The 23,576-nt window shown below is 35.1% G+C and overlaps 1 protein-coding gene across 1 annotated transcript; it reads left to right on the forward strand.

The window, feature by feature from the left end:
* Positions 1-2,020: 2,020 nt before the first annotated feature.
* Positions 2,021-2,580, forward strand: LOC145089497 (uncharacterized). Its single transcript, XM_079027927.1, has 2 exons — positions 2,021-2,197; positions 2,341-2,580. The coding sequence occupies exons 1-2, from the start codon at positions 2,021-2,023 to the stop codon at positions 2,578-2,580; spliced, it is 417 nt and encodes a 138-aa protein (XP_078884053.1).
* The last annotated feature ends 20,996 nt before the right edge of the window (positions 2,581-23,576 follow it).

The following is a 23,576-nucleotide window of genomic DNA, read 5'->3' on the forward strand; positions in this document are numbered from 1 at the left end:
TTTATCCGACGCAGTAGTTAGCATGTTTGAAGCCTTCGTGGCTCAGACAGGATTATGTGTGTTCATGCTAAGTGATACGTTATGTTATGATCAGTTAGCTTCGGACTTCGGTCCGATGTCAGCTTCGGACTCAGGTTCGATGTAGGGGACAAGGTCCCGGTCAGCTTCGGACTCCGGTTCGATGTCAGCTTCGGACTCAGGTTCGATGTAGGGGACAAGGTCCCAGTCAGCTTCGGACTCGGTCTGATGTGAGCTTCGGATTGCGGTCCGATGTAGGGGACAAGGTCCCGGTCAGTTAGCTTCGGACTTCGGTCCGATGGAGGGGGGCAAGGCCCCAGTATGTGCTTGATATATATATTATTGTATGGTATGTGGTAATTTGGGGGAGCTCACTAAGCTTCGTGCTTACAGTTTCAGTTTTGGTTTCAGGTACTTCCGCTAGCAGAGGGGGGAGCTCGGGTTGATGGCATTGCACACACCACAGCTTCAGCTTTCATCCTGGGAGTTGATTTAGTTCCTGATTTTTATATGTCATGGATATGATACAGTTTTCCGAACCGTGGTTTATTATTATTTTGAGATGCATTATGTATGGTTTCATGATATGACACTCAAATTATGGTTTTGGTTATGTTAAAAAAAAAAAATTTGGGTCGTATTTTTGGGTCGTTTCATTTTTACTAGTCTTTTCTAATAAATGAAGGTTTTGTTTGTCATTTGTCACACTTTCATTCAATTTGCTGAATGTCATTTTGTGGTTATTTTGAATTTTTTTTCCACATGTTATTTTATGAGTTTTTTTATTTTATTAAATTCTACATAACATTTTAATATAATAATGGTTATAAATATAGTAATAAATTGATATCAATTTAATTAATTAACTTATCTTTTAATTTCAAATTTCCTAAATTTAAAGCTTATTAGTTCTTTTATTTATTTAAATTATTTTTCTAATTTAAAAGATAAATAATATTTCTATTATAATAATTCATTATCTTTCTTATTTTTTGATAAATTCAAAGTTTTTAAATATTTTGATATTTCTATTTAGTTTTTTCCTTTTAAATTAACTCATATAATACATAGTCTCACAACTAGTTATTAACTTATATAATACATAGTCACATAATTAGTTATTATGAAAATAGCCATGTATATATAGGTTATATTACTCAATTTTCCTTAGACGATGCGGTATGGGTCAGAACGAGAAGCAACTGGGTGAGGTGGCACGCTTTAACGGTGTCGTGACGGGGGGAACACCGCCCCCTCTACTCATTTTTGCTCGTCGAGATTGAAGCTCATTGGCATCGTGACTGGATGAAACGCAAAAAATTTAAACGTTTTCAAATGTTTAAATGGCAACGGTATAAAAAAATAAACTATTAAAAAAATCATTTACCCTATAAATACCTACTATTTAAAAAAAAAATTCACACAATTTCTCTTCTCCTCTCTACATACTTTCAATTATCTTCAAAAAAAATATATGGACCCTTTCAACTCATCCGATGATTCAGATGACGATATTTTCTTTAGGATGACGTATCATTATTACACTACTGACCTGCTACAACCAGACCTAGCTCTGCTACTAACAAGACATGCGATGTTAAACATAAATCGCAAGGAAGGACACAAACATCTATAACGTGATTACTTTGCGGATAATTGTGTGTACGGGTCGAAGGACTTCAAAAGAAGATTTCGTTTGAGTAAGAATGTGTTCCTACGGATCGTCAACGCCTTGGAAAGCCGGTATCGCTTCTTTACTATACTTTTATTCAAAATAAATAAAAATCTAGTACATGTTTCTTTAATTTTAGAACATATGCAATATATTTTTAAACTATAGTTAATTTATGTTTAGGTATGAATTTTTCAATTAAGATATCATGCTAGAGGTAGACGAGGGTCTACAACGTTGCAGAAATGTGTTGCGGCCATTCATTTGATGACTATAGGGGAGTCACTCGACACCATGAACGACTATATGAGAATGTCCGAAAGAACCGCAATGGAGAGTTTGTATACATTGTCAAGGGGTGTTGTTGAAACATTTGGAGACGTGTATTTGCGGAAACCTTCGTTACATGATTTGCAAGAATTGTATGTGGCGCATGAAGAACGCCATGGGTTTCCCGGGATGATCGGAAGCATTGATTGCACACACTGGAAATGGAAAAATTGTCCGGTAGCATGGAAAGGGTAATACGCAAGTGGTCATCACGGATCACCTTCGTTGGTTTTAGAGGTTGTTGCTTCTCAAGATTTATGAATTTGGCATGATTTTTTGGGGTTGCGGGTTCCAACAACAACGTCAATGTTCTTGATCAGTCGCCAATATTCGACGATCTTTTGAATGGAAAGGCCCCGGATGCTCCTTTCACGGTGAATGGAAACGAATACAAATATGGATATTACCTTACAGATGAAATATATCCTCAGTATTCTACATTCGTGAAGGCATTCCGTCAGCCGGTTGAAGAGCGAGACAAATTTTTTAAGAGAAGACAAGAAGGAGCACGTAAGGATGTGAAACGTGCTTTTGGAGTGCTGAAGGGAAGTGGCATATAGTTGAACATGCAGAACGACCATTGGATTTAGAAACTCTACGATATATCATGTATGCATGCATCATAATGCATAACATGGTAGTAGAAGATAAATGACAAAATATAGCACACTATATCTCAATGGAGCCCAAACATGTTCAGTTTTAACCAGGAACATCAGAGTATTTGCATTGAGTTGTTGACATTCAGAACACAAATAAACATAGACAACTTCGAGATGACTTGACGAATTATATCTTCTATGGTAACAATAACGATAACGAATAGCATTGTATTTTTTTTTTTTTTTTTGGAATTTGGATGTTATGTGTAGTTTAATTTCTATGTTAATTTTAATCTTTAAAGATTGTTTTTTATTGTATGTTATTTATAATTTTTAAACATTATGTTTTATTTATTACGTTATATTTAAAAAATATTTTTCTAAATTTAAAATAATAATAATAATAATAATAAATTATAAAATGGATAAAAGTTGGTGTTATAATAAGATGCAACATGGTGACCATTTTTCCACTTAGTGTTATAACACCATTGGTGATGCGACATATGAGGTGGCACCAAAATGGTGTTATGACTAGTTGTCCACACCTTATGCTCTTATTTATGTGACTTTTAAAGGTTGATAGCCGACTTCCTAGGCAAGAATGGGTTTAACGTGATTACACTTATAGATACTTCATACGTGACAAAGTTCATCCCATTCAAAAGAAATATAGAAAATTCTATAAAAAAATGAATCATGAATCTTTTTCTTTTTTCTAATTAATTCAACCACCTTCAACACCAGGGTCTGTGGCACCATGGCGATGGATGATGAGCCTCAACAACCTCAATGCATAAGGTTGGAGGAAATGGTACCACCGAAACCGCACTCCCTCCACCGCCATATAAACGTCACCTCATTTTTTACTACACAAGTGTTGCTTATTGCCATACCAAGGGAGTGGTGTCATACTTTTATTCTCTTTTATTATTTTTTTTAGCTATTTTAATTAAAATTTCTTTTTTAATAAAAAACATAATTTTTCATTGCTTGAAAATTAAAAAAAAAATTTACATTGAAAATTCAAAAAACATTACATTGCATTACACAAATAAATAGATAAATAAATAAATAAAATAAATAAAAACAGACACATGACATTAAAATAATCCTAAAAACTTAAAAAACACAAATAAACACTACTTGAAAAATTGAAATAGACTACAGGTAAATAGAATACGGTCATTAATACATCCGTATTAGATATGGGTGGACAAAATTAAAACCAACTTAAATGTTTAATTCAATAAAATATTGAAATATTGGGCCTGACATTACGAACCTGCCGGAGACGCAAAAAGTTTATTTCTCATCAGTGTTTATTTATTTTTAGAATAAAATCTTATTACACCCAATATTTAGCCTTAAATTAAAACAGCTCCATACGTACGCCCTGTCACCGCCATCGCCACCGCCACCGACGCCGATACTCCCACCACCACCACTAACTGTTGCCGTCATCAGTAAGTTTTGATTTTACGTTCAAGGTGTTGCACTGATGCTTAATCCTTGATTGAATAACGGAATTTAAATTTGAAACTCGGTGGTGAAATTTCTCCCGCCATTGGAGACTTGAGGAATACACATTTGTGTACGTGTTTCGCATCAGTAGATGAATGTAATGAACAAAGGTTTCATAGCAGAAACGTTAACAGTAGATAAAGGTAATGAACGAAGCGAGGGTTTAGAAAAAGAGTCTCAAGATTCTCTCTTAAACTTCTTTCTATGTCTGCCTTCGCTCTCCGTAGAAAATTCAGAAGAGCCGCCACATATCTCAAGCACACGGTACCATCTCTCTCTCTCCCTCTCTCTCACATGGTTAAAGATACTGAATCTTTTGGGGGAACTGCTTGTTTCTTGGTTTTCTGCATTTGTGTGCATGCCTACAACATGTTCGCGGAAATGTTTAACAGGTTGTGGTGAACACATGGCAGACCATTGAAAGAAGAATACACGTCGACTCTACTCTTTGTGATGGTACTCCGGGGACCGCTTTCTTGCTCTTGAAAGTTTTTCCAGTGACTGGCAACAAGAATGATCTGAACACCTCTTCTTGCATTATTTCAGTTTTAGACTTTGTTATTGGTCATGATGTTGCAGGCATGCTTTTCACCTCTATTTGATGCAAGTTCCTTTCTGATCCTTTACATAGTAATGTTTGTATACTTTTGTAGTGTCATGGTAAGGATTCTATTCATTTTACATTTTTACCTTTTTTTCATATGCTTAATTTCCTGTCAACTTAAACTTTTTTGTCTAATGATATGACAGGTACAACTAATGCTTGTGCTTGCTCCAACTGCATGCATATTATCCGAAATTGCTCTTTCTGAAGGCTTTGATGTTTTCGCAAGATCAAATAAATTCTATGTATCTAGTTTATTTGAAAATACCCAAAATGAAGTAAGTATTTGCAATCACACACACACACACATGCACATCTTTAGTCCTCAAAATTATTTTATTGACTTTTTTGTTGACTTTGACCACTAAGGTTGGGGATAGAGTATTCAGCTCTTTAAATTGTGCTCACTTCTCATCCACGTGAAGGTCTTCATGTTTTTGATGATTTCAGAGAGGCTTACACATGGTTAAGCCATAACACTGAAGTAGATGATAAAGTAAGTAACTCACTGTATTCAATCAGCATTTATATAAGGTCTTAACCATGCTTAGGACTTAGGACTTAACTCACTCATTCACACACATACAAACACACACACTTGATGTTACCAAACAACAGCAATGGCTAACAAGACAGTTATAGTTGATAATAACACATGGAACAACACACATTGCTACTGTTGGTACTGCCATGTCATCACCCGAAAAAGCTGATTGAGAATTTTTCAACTGTTTGGATGTCTAGTTTTTTTTTTAAATAATAATAAAGAATTGAAAATAAGAAATTAATTATTTGAAGTTTTCATCGTTGTCAGGTGTCGTGGGATACTCTAGTGATGATATAAAAAAGTTCCTATGGATGGGTGTGTATAGGAGGAGGCATCTTCCCACATATCAAGGAGCCTGATTATCTTGTATGTTTAAGTACTTAAAGTACTGTACTTTCATTTTTGTAATTAGTTATAGCATTGTACTTTCAAATAGTTTCTAATTAGGGCATTGTACTTTTAAAATATGGAAAATAAATTACTTCTATTTGATGTTTGTTTATCTATTCTAATAAATTACTTCTATTTCATTGTTATTTCTTATCAGGTCAATACCAAATTGGTTCACAGACGACTCCAACCATGCTAAACCCCCTTATGTACAAACTATCATATTTCAAGTAATCAGTAATCGACTACTTTTTTCTTGTTTTGTTTAACAATATAAGTAAGTCTGATTTTATTTATTTATTTATGTAGATTTGTGGAGACTGATGGTGGTAGAGGATATGATAGAGTTAGGAAAAGTGTAATAGGAAAAAAGCATTTCAAACTGACTCATTTTATTCCTGCATTTGAATATATTTTTCATCTGCCTAATGGATGCCTCTGTTAACAATATGTACTTCCATTGGTTTAGTTATATATACATATAATACGGTTCTAAATGGGTGTATTATATGTGGGAGGAGATTATATATGGAATATAATACGGTTCTGAATAATTGTATTATATGTGGTACAGCCGTATTATATGTGGTAATATATATGGTATGGAGAGAGATAGAGTACGGTTAAAGAACCGTACTCTATTATGTGATCAAATCTAATACACCCCCTTTAGAATTCCCTCATTTTCCCGTATTCTATACCCAAAACAACCGTACTCTATTTCATGTATTCTAGTAGTGAAAATAACTAAACCAAAATATACATAAAGTCATCCGAGATTGGTAATTTTTTTTTAAAAAAGTTAAGAGAGAAAGGTTTGTATTGTGTGAGAAAAAATGAAGTGTTTGTATATATATAGGAAAGAAAGACAAAAATGAATAAAAAAATTATTGCAAAGACCATTCAACGGTCAAAAACCTCAACAACCAATCACGATTCTTTGTAGTCTCTAGCAGTAGTGCGGCCTAAACTGCACGAAACCGCAGTCTAGGGGCGTTGTGCGCAACTGAGGTGGCACAAACTGTAGCCCCAAATCGTAGCCACACCCTCTAGTCTAATGCGTCCGGTACATGAATATGATCTTGGCTTGAAGCTAAATGCCAATTAAAAAACCAATACAAAAACTGTCCTTTTTTTTTTTTTTTTTTTTGGTATAGTGGTATATATATTTTTTTCTTTATGTAATTCCTGTTAGATGAAATGAGATAAAGATTTCTTTCATCCACCATTAATTCGTACCCGTCAACGTCATTTTCATAGAAAATAAAAGTAATAGGCGAGTCTGGGTGTACGGTGAATCTTTAAACTATGTAACCATCATATCTCACCTTTTAGAGTCGAAGGACATGCTAATCATGTGACGATGTTTAGATTTTGGTCATTGGTTATGGGTTTTTAGTAAGCAATTTCACCAACCCAATATGAATTCAAACTCATTAGGATTAGGAATTGTATTCTAATTTCAATCACGCGAGAGATATGTGATTTGTCATTGGCTTCCGCTAATGATCATATTTGTTTTCCATGATTGTTTTCTGTTATAAATTTATAAAAATAATCTAATTTGCAACAATTTCCCTTTATTTTACAAATTTTCATTTTCATTTGTTAAAGTGGGGTCCACCGGTCCACTCATCAACCTCTCATTCCCATTCCCCTTCCACATGAACCAGACGCCGTCGACCTTAGTGCTGTGAAACTCTTCAACCCTTACCTTAACCCCAATAATTAGGCAACAAATAATTCCTTGATCAACCATCGCCTTCTTTAATTCTCCAAAGCAAAAGATTTTAAAAACCAATTAATACGACGAATGACAATAAACACCCCATCCATTTCCATGTGATTGTTAACTAGAAGCCCACCTTCAAATTCCAAAAAGCCCACTGGTAATCCGAACAATCTAAGGATAAACTCCAAAACAGAAAGATCGGATGGTTATCCAACACTAGCCATCTAATGATCAGAACACACTAACTCACCAAAATTATATAATAATAATAATCAGCTTCAAGAATCTAGACAACACTATCTCGCTTAAAATAGACAAATAGGTTAAAGAAAGATTGAAGTATGGTTTAATGGCAGTTCGCGCGCCATTAAATGTTGAAGGTAAATTACACCCTTGGTTTTTAGTGCAAGTGTCCAAAAACATGTTTTGTCTGTATTTTCAAAAATTAACTTGGACCGTCTCTCATTTATTTGAATGTTACAAACTTCAACCCTTTTAAGATAAAAAGTCTAATTTGCCCTTACTATTTTCTTTTTCTTTTATTCTTTAATCATTTTTAAACTTATAAAAAAAATCTCCACCAAACCACCCTCCCCTTGCCTTTTCTTAATAATCAACAGAAAGCTCCTTACCTCCGATCAATACCCTCAGGTGATTCATTGGTGACTTTTCCACCTCCATCCCATTCTCATTCCAGACTCACCTTACCACCTCCGCTTTATCATCGATTCTCTTTCTGAGTTGACTTAAAATCGGTCTAACAAACACCTGTCACACACATCATGTATAACCTCCTAAAACCGTCCGTCAAACTCCAATTGTGGTGGGGACACATGACGGAAGCAGAGATTATAGGTGGTGGTGTTCAATCTGAGACCCCCAAAGTAAAATCCATCATGAAACAGGCGGCAGCTCGAAAACTTAGGCGGAAACCATCTTCAATTTGAGGTACAAGGTGGTGCAACCGACAGTGATTCAGGTGATGAAAAACCCTAGATTGTTCGATGATGACAAGCATTTCAAAACCATGGCCATATTTCATCGGACCAGTTTCTCGTTTGGAACTGAAGTTGAACCCACCTCTTTCTTTCCTTTCTTTTAGATACAGATCGAGAATGGAACACCCCTTTATAATTCGAACATTGATTTTTCCAGTGAAGTGAAGAAGACAACGAATTGGAGGTTAGGGTATATAAAATCGATGAACAGGGGAGTCTCAATTTCATTTTTTTAATTCTTTGTGTGATCACTGATTTGCATAAGGTGCTGGCTTGGTGGGGGTGTGATGATTAAGGTGGTGGTTGGTGGTGGGTTATGTAAAGTGTTGATGGTGGCTGTTGGTGAATTGATATAAAGGTGATTATGGTGGTAATGAATTCCAAGTAAGATGGCTTTAGTGATGCCGGTGGCTGTGTAATTTTTTTTTATTGATGATGGTTAATTCTGGTAAAATTAAGTGGTCGATGGTTTTGGGCAATGGTGATGGTTCGACGATAGTGATTTTGTCAACGAATTTTGGGTAGGGGGGGGGGGGGGGGGGAGATGGTTTAGAAGGGAAGATAGTATAAGGTGGGTTGGGCGGGGTTTTTTATTTGAGTAAATTACACGAATGGTCCCTATGGTTTAGGATAATTTGCGCGTTTGGTCCCTAACTCATTTTTTTAACTCGGAAGGTCCCTATTGTTTGTTTTTGTTACGCACTTGGTCCCTGTCTTACCTAAAAAAGACTATTTTGCCCATGATTTTTTTAATTTATTTAAAAAAACACACCCCCAATCCCAGCCTCCTCACCTTACCTTACTTACCCCATCATTTTTCCTATTTAAATAATAGTCTTTTTAGTTAAGACAATGACCAAGTGCGTAACAAAAACAAATAATAGGGACCAAGCGCGTAAAAAAACAAATAGTAGGGACCTTCCGAGTTAAAAAAATAAGTTAGAGACCAAATGCACAAATTACCCCAAACCTTAGGGACCATTCGTGTAATTTACTCTTTTTATTTTATTTTGTATATTATAAATAATTGTAATAAAAATAAAATAAATTAAAAAAATAAAAAGGGTAAAATAGTCATTTCATTTCTTGTAAGTGATTAAACGTGCAAATAAAAACCAACGAGGGATGACATGTGGAACTTTTAACCAAACCAGGGACTATCCGAGTTACTTTTTGAAAATAGGGACTAAACACGCTTTTTGTCATGTGCACGAGGGACTAATTTACCCTAAATGTTGATGATTACCATGTGAAATATCATAAAAGCCCTTAAGTTTTAAAGAAATGTTCGGTTTTACCCTATGCGTAAAAAAATTTATTTATGCCCTTTTAGTGGGTTACCCGGTTACCAACAGTTTCACCTACACATGACTTGAAAACTAAAGGATAAAAACCAATATTTTTTAAAAACTTAAGAATTCTTATGACACTAGTCCAAAAATATATAAAAATGTTTTTATATTTATTTAACGTATAAAGACACACACACACACACACACACACATATATATATATATATATATATATATACACACACACACATGTTTAAATACGTATAAAAATATTTTTACATATTTTTGGGCTAATATCATAAAAGGCTTAAGTTTTCAAAAAATATTTGTTTTTACCCTCAAATTTTGAAGACATGTATAGGTGATTTATTGGCAACCGGATAACCTGTTAAAACGGAAAAATGAAAATGTGTACCCAAATTTTCGGCTTTAGTGAACCCAAAAGACATCAAATAGTAAAACTGAATATTTCTTAAAAACTTAAAGTGTTTTATGACATTAGTCTTACAACTTTGTTGTATATTTCGTAACAAAATTAATAAATAGAAACATAACAAAATTCATGATTCGTATATTTCTTTTGTTGTATGGTGAGCAGCACTATCAAAGTGGCAAAACGATTTGATGAACGTTATTCATTTGATCCTTTACATATGTGGATATCATTTTTAAATTAATTTGGTCCATCTTGTTTGTAAGCCCAGCACTACCACCATCGGGAAGGAATGTTCAACCTAAAAATTGAACGAAGATTGACAAGAAATTCGTGAACTAGATAAAGATACTAAATACAAATTCATTTCAATACATATTATACCCAAAAGAACAAAGTATCCCATTACAATTCCAACAAATACAAATGTAAAACACTATTAGTATAAAAAGGAAAATCTGTATAAAAACAAATCCATATATTTTAGCTATACTGACAACATCTTATGTTATTTATTATTATTATTATTATTTTGCGGTTTAACCACTAGAACCGAGAAATGTTTGCAATTGGTCTCCTTCTCCAAGTAACCCCTTCCTCAGTCGGTTACCATTTATAACGTCTCTTGTTCATTATGGAGAGGGTAAATTTTTTTATTTTTTTTTTTTTTTTTTTTTTTTTTTTTTTTTTTTTACAGATAGCTTCGCACAATCAATTGGGAGTTTTACTGAGTAGGTTTTCTTAAGGGGAAGGGAAATTGCGATCTAACAATGATGAGGTCAAACGTTGACAAAGAACGAAGTGAGTATGTTAACAAAGACCAAGAAGAGGAACTCGATATGATGTATATCGATGTCAAAGAAGAAGACGATATCAAGAACATAACAACCCTAAAATGTACTAACATGTTCCTTAAGACTCTTTGTGGCGACTCTAATGCATATATTCTTAGGTGGGAAGGCAGTTGTGTAATGTACAAAGTTTTTAAACAAAAAATTTCATTTTCATAATAACAAAACCGTCAACCAAACGTGTTTATAAAACCATAAAGAAAAATCACAGTATGTCAATTAATCATCCCAATACAACAAGGTCAAATAAGGCGAAAATCGTGGTGTGTGTGATGCGATCATCCCGAGCTCTTCCTCTTCTATCCGGAAGTACTTGAAACATAAACTGAAAACCGTAAGCACGAAGCTTAGTGAGTTCTCCATACTACCACATACCACACAAAAAATGGGCCTTGCCCTATAATCATCGGGCCCCACCCCGCATCGGGCCTCCCCCGACATCGAGCCCCGCCCTGAACATATCTGTTAGTAACATGAAATGGGCCCCATCCAATCATACTTGTCAGGCCCCACCCGATATACATATAGACACATAAAATACATGCAACAATCACTAAGATAAATAACATACAATACACTCATCAGGCCCCGCCTGACATCGGGACCCTGCCACATACCATACATGCAAGATTCACACAGACAACTAGCATCCAAATCATAATAAATGTGTGGCTAGCATTGGTGTCTTCCACCCGCCAAAGATAGTAAGAGACTCACCTTAATTAGAAGATAGAAAATCTCACGCCCAAGTCTAATGCACAATGGCTCCTCACACTGAACATAATCAATACCAACCCAAGTTACTATCTAAGGTTGAGTGCATAAATCATAAGGACTAAAAATGGCCCAAACCCAAACTAGGCCCACTAATGGCCCATGCCCAACTAGAGAACCCGAGGCCTAATATAGGCCCAAAAGTTACAAAATGGCGCAAAGTCAACGGTCCAAGCTCCAACAGCTGACCCTCACGTCATGACCAGCTCATGGTCACATCGTAAGTATCAACTTGACCTAGTCCTAAATCAGCGCATCAACTAAGCCCATAAACTCGCCCAGTATCGATTCCAATCATCTTTACGTCGTGGCTACCCCTAGTCACGTCGTGACCTAATCTAGGTAAAACATTTAAGATGGCATGCATTCTCACAATGTGACAGGCTTATTCCTCACGTCGTGAGCGCTGCCTTGGCCAACTTTAAGCATTATGCTCATATTCCTTTCATCCACTACTTGGGAATTTCTAGAGGGTCTTCCCTCACCCAAAGGATGATAAAAATCATAGCTTTTTAGTCATGCATGTCAAATGCATGACTCATACACTCACTTGGTTTAAAGAGGGAAAATGGGACCAAGACTCATGCTTGGAGTCTAAAACTACTCCAAAACTTAGATCCAAAGATTATAATACATAAGATGTCTCAATGATCCATAAAGTTGTCAACTTTATAGATTCCATGCATGCAATCCCACACAACCATGCAAGAAGGATCTTAAAATCTAGATCTAGCATGTAAGAGGTAAAAAGGCCAGAGCTTTATGACTTACAGTGGTCTAAAAGCTTTGTAAGAAGGTGAGGTAGAAGCTGGATTGCCAAGAGAATGCTCCACAAAAGTCTTCTTCCACTTCAATGAGCCAAAAACCACCAAATACATGCTTTAATGTCAACGAAAATGGCTAAGGACCTCAAGTAGGTCGAGATTAGGGTTTTCAGGAGGCAAGAGAGTGAAGGAGGCTAAGGATGGGCAACCCTAGCCCTCTCATTCCATTGAATACCCAAAATATTAGGGTTTTCGTCATTAGGTAATTCTCACGTTGTGAGTATTCAAAGTCTCACATCATGAGACTTAAAAACACGGGTCAACTAGTCAATGGTCACTCACGACGTGACCACCATGTCTCACGTCATGACCTTCTTCCAAAGCTAAAATTCAATAAATTAAGTACATCCATGATCCGGGTGTTATAAGTTGAAGACGAATATTGTTCTGACATTGAAATTTAAATGGATCAATTCTCCAGATGATGAAGATGGACTTGGTGTTGAATTTTACACTCATGAGCCCTCTATCAAATGGAAAAGGATGAAACCTCATCTTGGTGAAAGGTATAAATCTCTTGCCCAATTTAAGCTTTGTGTTGGGAACTATGAAATTGGCCACGGATACAATCTGAGATTCGTCAAGTCTAATAGTGTAAGAGTGGTTGTTATATGTGGAAATAAAGGGGACAAGAAACTTTTTCCTTAAATAATCTAGGCCACTTGGATGAGTACATAGAGATCTTTACAGATTAAGGATATTGTTGATAAGAATAAGTGTGCTATTAACTTCAATAATGCTTCCCTAATGACCTAAACATGGATTGCAACGAAATTCTTGAAAGAGTTTAGTAGGAAACCTAATCTGAATTGTAAATATATACAAGCAATAATAGAAAGCAGATTCCATTGTGAAGTGTTTTGGACAAGATGCAATAGAGATAGGTTTTCACACCCAACCGTCGGCAGAAACGTTGAGGTTTCGACGTAAACATTGGATCGTAGTTCACAACATATATTGAAGAATACAAACATTACAATCTTCCATAAATCTGGTACGAAGAATTACATTGTCGTCCATCTAACATACGATAAAAAACTAGAACAAGTTCTACAAATGTAAGTCAAAATGAAACAAGAAGGCCTAACAGACCGGCCAACCAAAGAAATTTTTTATCCCATGACACATACATGGTGTGTCTTCTAGCTCCTACGATCCTGAAGATACATACATTTGAAAACAATACATCAACAATATTGTTGGTGATCTCTATTGGTTTTGACTCTATATGTTTTTATAATCAAAAGTGTGTTTAGACTCATGAATTAGAAAAGTATAAAATCCAACATGTTAACCCTTGTAAAATACATACAAGTAAAAAGAGTTCTATTCATAGCTTTGAATCCAAGTGTTTTTATAATCAAGAGTCTTTTTAGACTGATGGATTATAAAAACATAATGTGCAACATGTTCTACCTTTGTAAACCTATACAAGTAAATTAGTTTTGTTTATCTACATAACTTGTTAACCTAAGTTATAATTCGATAAAATGTCGTGTCTTGTTATAGATTTATTTGTTCAATTAAATCCATATTTTACACTTAACCATTTGAATAAATCATCCTATCTTAGTCTTGCTGTAACACCCGGGTCCAGGTATGGTATTATTTTCATATATATATATATATATATATATATATATATATATATATATATATATATATATATATATATATATACACATACACACACAGACACACAGAGACACACAGAGACACACACACACATACACACACATATATATATCTATATATATATATATATATATATATATATATATATATATATATATATGGCAACCTACTTTGGAGACCACGATGCGGTAGAGCCCCACCACGACGTGGCATGAAGTTTTGGGACCACATTATTTAATGAATCACCATGACGTGGTGATTGTGCCACAATGTGGAGGTGGTTATTGGGGGGAAAACCCTAAAGTTTAAGGGATGAGCCCTATTTAAATATCATTATCCCCTTTTTGGTCCCTTCCCATTAGCCTCTATCTCTCAAAAAATCATTCCTTGCAAACCCTAGCTCCATTTGGTGATTTTTAGCCTTAAAAGTGTGAGTTTTTTGTACTTGTGAAGAATGAAGGTGGTGGGAGACCTCATAGAAGTCAAAGTCAAAGAAGATCCAGGAGCTCACCTTTCTCTAGCATCTCAAGGAGGTAAAAATTCATCATCTTGATGTGTTTTTGAGTAGATCTATGGATATTTCCCTTTATTTCTCTAGATCTTGCTACCTAAGGTAGTTGGACTTCATAAAGCTTGCAACTTTATGAGTCCCCATGCCATTTGGAGCATTTGGCTCTTTGGATCTAGTCTAGGTTTGAGTTTTAAGGTTATGCATGGAATCTTGGAATTTTTTTCCCTATTTTGATCTAATAAAAATTTAAGACATGCATTGGACATCCATGTCTGAAAAGCATCAAATTTTATGGTGTGATTGGAGTTAGAGACCCTCTCGTAGATTTTAGTCAAGTCAACCCATGGAATGGACGAGTATTAATGAAGTCATGGAGTGTTTTGGATCTTAAAAGTCAAGATCTATACATTTTAGAGGGTTCTATTGGATAAAGTTGGAAACTTTATCCATTTAGACCCTATTTTGGACCAGATCTGAGTTGGAGACCTATTGGAATCGAATGAAGTGGCTGAATGCATTAAGCTGCTAAAAACTCTGAAACCACGACGTGGTGGCGGGTTGTTTCACGACTGTTTTGTCCTATCCGGCACCACGACGTGGTACATGGGTACCACAAGGTGGAGATCAGGCTGAGTTGACTTCTATTGACCTTTGACCATGGTTAACCAAGTTTGACTTTAAGGGTATCTTGGTACTTCGGGATTTTGATGAATTTAGTCCCATGGTGGTTGCAGGCAATTGAGTTCGGAGCTGTGAGTTGAGATTTGATCTTACCAGTTCAGCATTTCGTGAGAGGTGAGTCTCCTCACCATACCAATGGGTCGAAGGCACCAAGGCTGATCCATTTTGTGATATGTGCTACACTAGTTGATGTAGTGATATGTAGTACACTAGTTGGTTATATGTTACGTGGTATGTTAGTTGTTTTGTGATATTGGCATGAAAGACCTCGGGTGGTTCCTGAGGCACTTGGGTGTAAGCCCGTGGACGGTTTCCATGGCATCCTAATCAAAGACCTCGGGGGGTTCCTGAGGCACTTGGGTGTAAGACCTTGGCGGGTTTCCATGGAATTCTAAGCAAAGACCTCAGGGGGGGGGGTTCTCGAGGCATTGGGCTAAGACCATGTGGGGGTTCCCATGGCACCCGAAGTAAGACCCTGGAGGGTTTCCAGAGCATCCTTATATGTTTGTATGCATGGCTTATGTAGCTTATATGATTAACATGGATTTTATGATTATATGGATTATGTGGGGTTTACTCTAGGGAACTCACTAAGCATTAACTTACAGTTTGTTGGTTGTTTCAGGTACTTCAAGACCTAAGGGTAAGGGCCCGGGGTGATGCAGTGACATGCACTCTCTGGCGTTTTATTTGGAGACACTCTAATTTAATGAATAACTTATGTAATGTTATGGACTTTGAAAACAATTGTGATTGGGATTTTATAATTTATGGAAATGAATTTCTTAACTAAAAGTGAAAAGTTTTATTGAGATTTTGGGCTGTTACATTTGCACTCTCTAGAATAGGTTTTCACGTTTTAATTTGAGTTTATAAACGATACTACTGACATTCCAAAATATGTAGAGCACAAAGGTTGGAGGTGCCTTGATCATCACTAAAGCATCATCGAAGTCGTGTGGTAATAAAGGGAATAACAATGACGCCAGTTTGTCTCGTTAGACGAAGTTCTAGCTAGCCACCATAACCGGGGTTATCAACTCGTATAGATCTACACTATCCATAATATATTTACACCAATAAGTTCTACATTATAGATCAATGTCACTCGCATAAATTTATACCAACAAGTTCTTCCCCGATTAATGGTTGTTGCACAAGGGGTTTGTACTAAGCTTATGTTCTTAGTGGATGAAGGATTTCTAACATAGTAATTCTCGTACTTATCGAGTCTAAGATTTCGTGCACATGTTGTAGTCTCAAACTCCTACGATGGTTTTATTGACTAACTAATTCATGACACTCAAGAAGGAATATCAAGCTTTAAACTTAAGCTATTATGATTTCAAAATTTAGAGTTTTTAAGCTTTATGATGAATTTCAATCAAAATTTTGGGCAGCAAATGACTGCGTTTTGATTAAATCCATATTTTTACTACTATGAAATCACCCAAATCACATAGTTTGAAAACATAAATATACTATCAGAATAGTATTTCAATCAATGTGAAACCATTCAAATCATATAGTTCGGAAACACAAATATACAAACAAAGCTGTATTTCAAGTAGTGTGAAATCACCCAAATCATATAGTTCAAAAACACAAATATACAAACAAAGCAGTAATTCAAGCAGTGTGAAATCACCCAAATCACGTAGTTCGAAAACACAAATATACAAACAAAGCAGTATTTCAAGTTGTATGAACTAATTTGATGTATAAACTTTATATATACTAAAATCTATTTTTATATAAAACCCCTAATAAAACATTTTTAGGCCATTCTTTTTATAAAACCTATTTTTATATAAAATTATAAGTTTTTTTATATAAAAACATGTTTTCACCATTTTGTACAAATCTTTTATAAAAATACATATAGCATATATTTTTATAAAATATTCATGTATTTATGCTCTAGACCATATTTCATCTAAGTTCATATTCCATATAAGACTTAAATAAGCATTCTAATTTGTCATTATATGTCTAACATTTAATTTAAAACACTTATATGTTTAAAACATATAAATAACCCGAAATGACCCAAACAACATTTCAAGAACTTAATCATATAATCGTAGCATGAAATAAACACAAATAGCATCAAACTTTCATAAAAATAAGACATGTATGTATTTCCCCCCAAAATTGTTAAAAAGATAAAAATGGAACCATAAAGACTCGCCCTTGTTGCATGATTTTGTATTTGGTTCGGTTTTGTGAAGCTTGTCGTGAGAAAACATTATTTACTCCTTGAGTTTAAAACAAACCCTCGAGATTGTTTTTTAATTAACTTAACAAATGGAGGGTTGTTTAGTAACTTAATTAATCAAAAGTGACTATTTTTTACCAATCTATACAAAATGGGGGTGGTTCAAACAAAATGGATTTGGGGGTTTTGTTCCTCATATGATCAAGAAATATGAGGAATGAACATAAGCAACAAAACGAAAACTGGTTCAGGGGGTATCTCTTGATTCTTTGATCGATCATTGGGTGAAAACGAAGGTTAAAACAAGTACAACTTATGTTGTCGGTAATGTTTGCAGTGATGGGCTGCTTCGGCAACCTCTTAGATACTCTCTTATGGTCTGATCAGTAGAATATGAAAGGGAAAGAGTGAATGGTAGCAACACAACAATAGATGGCTGTTGGAGATCGACATGAAGAAAGAGGAAAACGAGGGTTACTGCCCCTTTGGTCTCGCCAAAATAGCAACCACCTCTGGTGGTTCTTGACAGGAAACGAAGAAAAAGAAAGGGAGAGAAGGAGAAGATCATCTCACCAATGTCAAGGGGTGTTTGTGGCTACCTTGATTAAAAAAAAAGAAAAAGAAGAGGTTGTTGCCTCTTGTGGTTCACCGGGAAAGCATCCCTCCTTTGGTGGAGTTCCTTGGAAGCAATACAAGAAGAAAAGAAGATGTAGATGGTGAATGTTTGGGTGAATTATGAGGCTGCAATATTATCAATGAAACTATTAATTATTGTTGTAATTTAAGACCCATAATGTGTGTACCTTTGAGTTAGAAGTACAAGCAAGAGTCTAGAGTTTAATCTTGTATGTATTTACAATAACCGAGTGTAGATTAAGAGAGAAGAGATTGGTCAAAAGTTGGATATTTACTCAATTAAACATGTTTTATTGTACTAGAAATAATGTGGTAAAGAAATGCCACTTTCTAGCATTCTTGATTTGCATGCCGTTGACCCCAATATTAATTAACTTTTTCGAGGGTGGAGAATGATAGTCTCGGGTTCAAGGATTCCAAAAATTCAGGTGGAGCCTATATTCAATACATAGAACTTCAGGAAAATCCATTTAATGTTTCGCAATTAATTGGATCTAATTTGTCAGTATTCCCAACTTTATTGAATTTACGGCTTAAAAATATTTTTATTATGAAGTCAAATATTAGACCTATATATGAGTCCAAAAACATTCTCGGAATTCCCATATGAGGTGTGCAAGTACCTGAACGGATCAATTCAGTTTTCATTTGTTAAGAAAATAAGTATTGTATTGATTTGTTTTCTTAAAATGGACGTAACTTCTGCATACGACATTCAGTTTTGATGTTCTTTATATCCACAAAGTCTTGAGAGTATAATCTATTCAATTTGATCATAAATTGTTCCAAAGTATACTCAATCCAAAAAGTTATATTTGACGTCACCAACAATATTATTTTTTGGTGGTTTTTAATTTGATCCTTAATGATAGACGATTTGTTGAGAAGTTTGAGATGTTCTGAAAGTGATTAAGAGTATAATATATTTAATTATATTATAAACGTAAAATTATGCACAATTAGTCTTTAATACATAGCGGTTCGCTGTGCTTTGACCGCCTAACACCGACCCATTTTGACCAATTGTTACATTCTCCCCATGTTAAAGAATTTCATCCCAAAATTCAGCTTGTAGTCAAGGTATCTTCAAAAAATTGGGTATATTGTCATTCTGCTTGATCTCATACATGACCTTATGTAGTTTTCTTGTGCATGCGAGTCAAATATATTTCAAGTTTGAATTCTCGATCAATCAAATGATTATATCTAATCCCATAACCATACATGGGAGAAGGAATATGGCATAGTCAACTTTCTAAGATAATCCAATCCTGTAAATACTACTACCATATTTAACTAACAAGTATGAATACTAATAGGGTTTCCTAGCTCACATCATTGGGAGAGATGACGGGAGTGTCATCGAATAGACACTTCTTGCGTTTTAACACCCAACATGTGTTATATATATCGTTTAGGTTTCAGGCAGTTTGAGTTGATACGCATTAGGACCAATTCCTGCCAGAAATTTCAAAGGTCCATCGTGTCATAGGTTTACTTAGCTTGATATCTTAATTGTATTATTCCTCTAGAAAGAAAGTGTTTATCATTGATGTGCGTGTTTAGTCATAAATCGTTCTTGGGTTCATACAATTTTTTTTGTAATCTCAAAACTAACTTCTGGATCGATAGTCATACTTGTTATTTATTCATTATTTAACAAATTGGGGATCAAGACTTTCGTCCGTACAAAGCCTCGGGCGGTGTAGCTTTTATGCTAGTGTGATAGTTGTTGTAGAAAGAATCAATCAACAATAACTGAGTATTCCACGTACTTCCAAAGTCTATTACTCAGGCTTCGAGCTTATTATTCAAAGTTTGGATAATTTTGCTGATTAGGAATGAAAATTTGTGTTTGCACCTAGCCATCTCCCTAAGAAATTCTATAGGGATAATAAACATCATGAGGTGAATCTACTATATTCATCCGAGAGCATATAAATCGACATCTCGTGTAGTTTTGATGGTTTCTTGAGATAAGTCTTGATAAACTTTTCCATCTTACTCATTTTCTTTGTTTGACATGAAGTAGGCGGACCTAACCACTACTCAAATAGTATTGAGGGTACTATGTGTCTTGGGTAGGGGTGGAATTGGTACACAACCGATTCTCTATTCCCTAGACAGTGTATCTGTTCGATTAGGTGTTTAAGCCCATAACTATATTTGGTATGAACTTGATTTGATAGTAGCATGGTCCTTTTGGGTTGCCTTCACTTTAGCAACTTGATAGGATGATTTTGGAGAGAGAGGTAAATAAATGATTTATTAATATATTATGAGAATAATATATTAATTAGAAATCATATTATTTAATTAGTATTTGATCATAAATTAATTTGGAATTAATTTTGGGATCAAAGGAACTGATTAAAAGAACGGGGGTTGTTTTGTAAATCACTGACAGTTGCAAAACTAGGCTACTGGACTCCATTGGAATGGAGCGGTCGAATTTCTATAGGGAGGCCCTATAGAATTTGTCCAAGGCCTTCTAGTGGGAGGTCCATGGGTTGCTTAAGCCCTAAGCAGGAAATTAGGGTTTCCTCCAGAAACCCTAGCAACCCACCACCTATTTAAGGACCCCTTTACACATGGTTTTTTGGCCAATGCTTCCTTGAAGATACCCAAGCCGAAATTCTTAGTGTCTTCTCTTCTCTCCTTCTCATCTTCTTACAGAGGTGCAACATTTGGGGCACTAAAGCTTTCAAGAGTAATGATCAATCTAGGAATTCTTGTTATTGCTATATAACAAACAAGGTAATCTTTTTAACCCTTTTGATATATGAATTTCGAATTGCATATGTTGGATCTAGGGTTATTGCTTTGGAATTTCTTTTGCATGTTCAATTAGTGAAAAACTTAGATCCAAAGCAATTAGGGTTGCATGAACAGATAGGATGGTGTAATTCTCAAAACCCATCAGTGGTATCAGAGACTAGGATATTTTTCAATTGAATTTGATGCTTTTGTGAATTTTCCAAAGCTGAAGCAAACAGAATTCGCATTATGTCTGCTAAACTCGACGAGTTTATTAAGGAACTCAATGAGTTGGAGCAACACGACAAGTTTATATCATGAATCGGCGAGTTGACTCGTCAGATGCCTGATTTTTTTATTTTTAGATCTTGTTTGATTTAGGATAATTACCATTATTTGTTTTTAATGCCTAAAATTGAATTTTCTAAATGATAATCTAATTTCCTTATCAAATAAAATTGATTTGGTCAAATTTTAAGATAATGACAAAATTATATGATTAATTTAATTATTTAAAATTTGATCTATTAATTTTGAAAAGTTTCAAATTACACCCTTTAGTTTTGGAATTTAAAATTTAATTAAAAGTTTAATCTTGAAATATTAAATTCTAAAACCCTAGTATTTTAAAAGTTTAAAATACACCCTTATCTTATTATAATATTAAATGTTTAATATATATATATATATATATATATATATATATATATATATATATATATATATATATATATATATATATAAGAAAAGGTTAGTCTTACCGTTAGTATGTCTTATTCACAAAGCCGATCTATAAGGGGGTATAAGGAAACTGCGTATAAAATGGCGATTGAATGGGTGTCCACTCTCACCTACCACTTAATTGATTGGTGGAGGGTCGTTAGCCGAACGGGTATGATAGGACATTAATCTTCATTAATAAGTATAATGATAAATATAAAGGAACTAAATGTTTTATAAATTCTCAATCTTAGTTATTTTAGGAAAATGTGAATTTGATGCTAATCCATGAAATTGCACATTGCACTTTGTCAAGTTGTTAGTGGAGTGTGTGTGGTTAACCGACACGCTAACTTGGACTAACAAAGAGTGGAAATCGGTAGGTCGTAAATTATCATTGATCAATGGAGCATGTGTAGATAAATGGCACATTGATTTGGTTGTAAATGACATCGAGAGTACCAAGCTAATTTGCATGGTTATTTACACCTTGTTTTTGATCCTTGGTATCCCAGTCACAAACTTGAAGGGCATAATCAAGATTAAACATGCCATTGAATAGTTCAATGAGTTTCAAAGAATCTAGGAATTTCATTTCATTTAAAACCATATTCTTTTTAATTTCGTTTTTCATGGTGGAATTGGTAAATCATTATTTACCTACCTTCAAATAATTTACAATTTGATTACAGCATTCCTCTTCCGAATTATGAATTAGTGTATGGGTTCCTAGCCTTAATATTTCTTTTTGGGTGTTATATTAAGGATTCCTTATATAATCAAAACTTGTCCTTCTTCTTTTGCAGATGTGAACTTCCAACAACGCTTTCAGGTCCTCCAACAACTCTACTAACTCTTTCTTGCACTCGAAAATTTGCGTGAGGATCACATCGATGGTTCCAATTTCAATGATTGGATCCGAAACATCCGAATGGACTTGCCTTACGAGGACAAAGAATAGTCGTCGACAAAGAGTTGAACGAGATAGACGAAACCAAAGCAACTCCTGAAGAAATAGATGAGTATAGGGCTCACTACAAGGATGCTACTAAAGTGTCTTGCATTATGGTAGCTACTATGACTACTGAGCTAGAGCGGTTCTACGAGGACTATTGGCCTTACGAGATGTGCAAGGACTTGATGGAGAAGTACCATCAAAGAGCATGTCAATAGAGGTACGAAATAGTCAGGTCATTCATCACTACCAAGACGCGGTATGGAGAGTCCATCATGACCCACCTGTAAAGGATGCAGCGCTATGTGGATTGTCTCTTGAAATTGAATGTGAGCTTTGATGAAGAGTTGGATATTAAAATAGTCCTACACTCTTTGCCTCCTAGCTATGATCAGTTCAAAATGGCTTATCATATGAGCAATGAGGAAGTCACATTGAGAAAACTTCAAGGCATGCTAAGAACTACTAAAAGTGGATTGAAAGGGAAAATTATCGAATCCACTCTTACTCCTGCTGCTGCTCCAATCCTGGCTATTGGAGAAGGAAAGGGGGGAAAAAGAGGAAAGCTCCTTCTAAGCAAAGCTGGAAAGGAAAGTCTCGTGATGGGTCCTCCCTTATTGGATCCAAAGCAAAATCCGGTTCTATTCCCCCTGCCTCTGATCCAAAGATTGCAATCTATTTCTACTGCTTAGACAAGGTGCATTGGAAGAGAAGCTGTCCTAAGTACCTGCAGGACACCAAGGATGGCAAGATGAAGCCTTACTCGACAGGTATTTACACTATTTTGTTTAAAAATTCATCTCATTCTAATTCTTGGGTCCTTGATACAGGATTTTGTTTTCGCATTTGATCTAACTTGCAGGGACTAAGAG

The sequence above is a fragment of the Lactuca serriola genome, chromosome 2 (genome assembly GCF_051521515.1).
Source record: "Lactuca serriola cultivar US96UC23 chromosome 2, Lser_US96UC23_V15, whole genome shotgun sequence".
In the NCBI taxonomy this organism is placed as follows: domain Eukaryota; kingdom Viridiplantae; phylum Streptophyta; class Magnoliopsida; order Asterales; family Asteraceae; genus Lactuca; species Lactuca serriola.

What these genes read in the sequence shown, in the direction of transcription:
- LOC145089497 (XM_079027927.1), top strand. Translation starts at nt 2,021, where the DNA reads ATGGAGAGTTTGTATACATTGTCAAGGGGTGTTGTTGAAACATTTGGA. An exon ending in GGAAATGGAAAAATTGTCCG is followed by an intron (nt 2,198 to 2,340) that starts GTAGCATGGAAA and finishes GTTCTTGATCAG; the next exon opens with TCGCCAATATTCGACGATCT.